At 39.7% G+C, this 3,399-nt stretch overlaps 1 protein-coding gene across 2 annotated transcripts; it reads left to right on the plus strand.

Moving 5' to 3' along the window:
- The first annotated feature begins 1,971 nt into the window (after positions 1 to 1,971).
- Positions 1,972 to 3,142, plus strand: LOC119779807 (cell wall integrity and stress response component 1-like). 2 transcript variants are annotated; one of them, XM_038279607.1, is made up of 4 exons: positions 1,972 to 2,096; positions 2,191 to 2,296; positions 2,508 to 2,582; positions 2,733 to 3,142. In XM_038279607.1, exons 1-4 carry the CDS (start codon positions 2,006 to 2,008, stop codon positions 3,064 to 3,066), a joined length of 606 nt encoding a protein of 201 aa, XP_038135535.1. In that variant the 5' UTR covers positions 1,972 to 2,005; the 3' UTR covers positions 3,067 to 3,142. The 2 variants fall into 2 exon arrangements, with proteins under 2 accessions (XP_038135535.1, XP_038135536.1); XM_038279608.1 differs by having other exon boundaries at positions 2,739 to 3,142.
- The last annotated feature ends 257 nt before the right edge of the window (positions 3,143 to 3,399 follow it).

Raw genomic sequence — 3,399 nt, forward strand, 5'->3', positions numbered from 1 at the left:
GCTTTTGAAAACATGGATATTGTCGGCGCCCCAAACATAGCTGCCGTTATCCAGGAATATTTTGAATCAGGACATACGTACGAGGTGATACTGGATAAATGCTCAAGACTAATCACGAAATTTCAGTCAGTTTGCGTACACTGAAAACACACTTAAAAGAAGCTGGACTGTTCAGACGACGCAACTTCTGGTTCAAGGGTCAAACGGCGCCATCGTCCAATCAGCGATGTCTCATGTTTCCCACTGGTACCTACCTTTTCCGGTAGGTTAATGTAATTGTGTTTTCCTTAATGTATTTGTGCTTTGCTTAATGTAGTTTTGTTTTTCTTAATGTAGTTGCGCTTTGCTTTATGTAGTTGCGATTTCCTTAATGTAGTTGCGCTTTTAGATTTGTAGTTGCAGTTTGCACTTCAGGGCCACCGTACCCATGCCATAGAGGGTTCAAAATGAATTTGGTCCACCCTTTTCAGCAAGAACGGCTTTAGCTCTTCTCGGAAGGCTGCCCACAGAGTTTATGGGAATTTTTTGACCACTCCAAAAGCACATTTGTGAGGTCACACACTGATGTTGGATTAGAATGCCTGTCTCCTAATCTCCACTCTAATTCATCTATAGCTGTTCTAGCAGGTTGAAGTCAGGACTCTGTGCAGGTCAGTGAAGTTTATCCACACTAGAACCTCCCATTCAGCGTTTATGGACCTCGCTTTGGTAACTGGTGCACAGTCATGTTGAAGCTCCAAACTGTTCCCTAAAAGTTGGGGGTTATGGAATTGTCCAAAAGGTCTTGACAAGTCAAAGATTCAGAGTTCCTTTCACTGGAACTAAGGAGCCAAGCCCAGTTCCTGAAAAACAACCCCACACCCCCTCCACCAAACTTTACACTTGGCACCATGCAGCCAGGTTAAGTACCATTCATCAGGCAACCTCAAAACCAGACATTTCCATCAAACATCCGAATGGAGAAGCTTAATTGTTTACTCCAGAGAGCTCATCTCCACTGCTCTGTAGTCCAGTGACATCATGCTATATACCAATGCATCCAACACTTTGCATTGTACTTGTTGATGTATTGCTTAACTGCTGCTCCACCATGGAAACCCATCCCACCAAGTTCTGTTCTTGAGGTAACCTGAAGGCCAAATGAAGTTTGGAAACGAGTAGCTAGACTCTGTTGAAAGTTGGCGAAGAATTCTGAGCTTCAGCATGTATTACCCACCCCATCAGTTGACATTGTCATGATTTTATCTAAAGCTCTGACCCACATGCAGAAAACCAAACAGAGAGACCAGGGAAAAGTTTAACAGGTTTTATTAAGAGTAGGTAGAGAGGAGTCCAGTGCTGCTCTGAACACTGTCTAACCGGGACTGAAAAGTGAAGGGGAGGATTCTGCGGATAGTTCAGGCTCTGTGGGAAATTTGTGTCTTTGATTTGAAGAAGGGAATAAAGGCAACAGGACTCACGTTTCCAGAAAAAGGTGTCTTTCGTTGAATCCAGTCGGTGTAGGTTGTTCCAGTTATAGACTAGTAGTTACACTGGTTGAGGTGTTTCCTTGAGGAACGGAGGAGCTGACTGCCACTTAGATTTCCTGCGGTACTTGAACGGTTTCTTGTGGAGATGAATCTCCTGCTCAGAGAGACGCCCCAACAATCCTTGGGGAAAAGTAGATCCAAACCACCAGTTTAAATCCTCAGCTCAGTTTAATGCTCAGAAAATACTTCCAGGGGGCAGAAGGTCCAAAACATCCAGTTTGCAGGATGACTTCCTGCCGAGAGGCAAAGACAAAAACAACAAGACTAAGACTCAGGTGATAAAAATACTTTTCTCTTTATGAAATCATCTGTACATCATTTGATTTCCTCAGATGTTGAGACATGTAGGGAAGAATCAGGAATGACAAATGAGAGGCTGTACTTCTGCTTTTAGAGCTTAAATCTAAGTTCCCTTCAGAGGGCTTTCAGTTCACAAAGATCACTAGAGTGGAAGAGACTTTCTTTGCTTTTTCTTTATGAATTCATTCGGAGTAAGGATGGTCAACCACATCTTGTTGAAGAGTGTGCTGCTCGCTGTAACCTTGATGGTCACTTCTGGAATTCCAGGTAAAGTCAAACCTAAACTCAACAAAGTTTGGAAGCATAAACATATGTTTTTTTCATTTTTTTAGGTTAAAACATTTTTGTCTTTGATTTTTAGATAAGCTGTTTACTTGCTGTAAGCAAGTCAGCACAAGTGAGATAACGGAACCAATATTAACATATCGGATCCAGCAGGCAGATCCTCCATGTGTTACTGCCGTAATGTAAGTATGAGGAATATCTCTACCAATACCAACTCTGCATTAATTTGGATTGCAGTAATTCAGTTTAAACTATAACAAAGAAAATCAAATGTAAACAATTTAAGGTGAAACGTAGTGTCTAATTTCATTCTCAATATCTTTCTATTCATTTATCAACAATGTAAAAACAACAGATCTATTCATCAGTTCACTTGTTATTTTTCTCCTGCAGATTTATTACAGAAAAGGACCATTACTGCATTTATATAAAGGCTCCATGGGTGAAACGGAAGGTTGCAGAGTTAAGGTGACTTTAGAAACAGGAGACACCAGCCTCAGCTTTTCTTTAAATCTTAAAAACCAAGTCCAGTGGATATTTTTTTTTTGTTGTTGAATTTTTTACGGAATTTAAATCTTAAACTCTGCGTTTTTTCACGAATGTTTTTTCTCATTTCTCTAATAGAGCAAGAGCTTGGTTATCTACACATAAGGTGGTCAGCTCAACGCCTCTGTCACCATCATCTTCACTGCCATCATCATCATCACCATCATCATCATCATCATCATCATCATCATCATCATCATCATCATCATCACCATCATCATCACCATCCTCCTTGCTCCTCTCCATCATTACATCCACCACTTCTCCTCCCTCATCGTCCGTAATGCTACCTTATTCCTCATCATCCCCATCATTCCTCTCTTCTTCTTCCTCCACCATTGCAACCAGTGAGACTTCGTCTAGAACCACAGATGAGAAAAAACGAATCTCCTCCACAACCAGCTAAGAAAAAGGAAAAGCTAACGTGCTTTTCCATATCCCAACTGAAGTCAGAGAGACTTAAGGAATAGAACGATGCAAAAATCATAAATTAAGTGAAAAATTTCTTTTATGTTTAATAATAATATTTAGTAATTATACGTTTTTTTTACTACGGTATTTACTATTTATTTAACTTTAACTTAAATTTGTACAATCTAAAAACCTTATTTAGACAAAGACCTCTGTGGTTATTATTTAATGTCTGTTTTTGTCATCAAAGCAAAAATAAACAACAAAATCCATATAAAGCCTGCAGTTCAGTTTTATTGAATTGTTATAAAACTTGATACCTGTTGTG

The sequence above is a fragment of the Cyprinodon tularosa genome, unplaced genomic scaffold, assembly GCF_016077235.1.
Source record: "Cyprinodon tularosa strain WSP-4 unplaced genomic scaffold, ASM1607723v1 ctg1513, whole genome shotgun sequence".
Classification (NCBI taxonomy): domain Eukaryota; kingdom Metazoa; phylum Chordata; class Actinopteri; order Cyprinodontiformes; family Cyprinodontidae; genus Cyprinodon; species Cyprinodon tularosa.

Excerpts from the sequence above, each read along its gene's own strand:
- LOC119779807 (XM_038279607.1), top strand. The coding sequence starts at position 2,006 with ATGAATTCATTCGGAGTAAGGATGGTCAACCACATCTTGTTGAAGAGT. Across the intron at positions 2,097-2,190 it reads GGTCACTTCTGGAATTCCAG|ATAAGCTGTTTACTTGCTGT; the intron begins GTAAAGTCAAAC and ends TTTGATTTTTAG. Across the intron at positions 2,583-2,732 it reads CGGAAGGTTGCAGAGTTAAG|TAATAGAGCAAGAGCTTGGT; the intron begins GTGACTTTAGAA and ends TTCTCATTTCTC.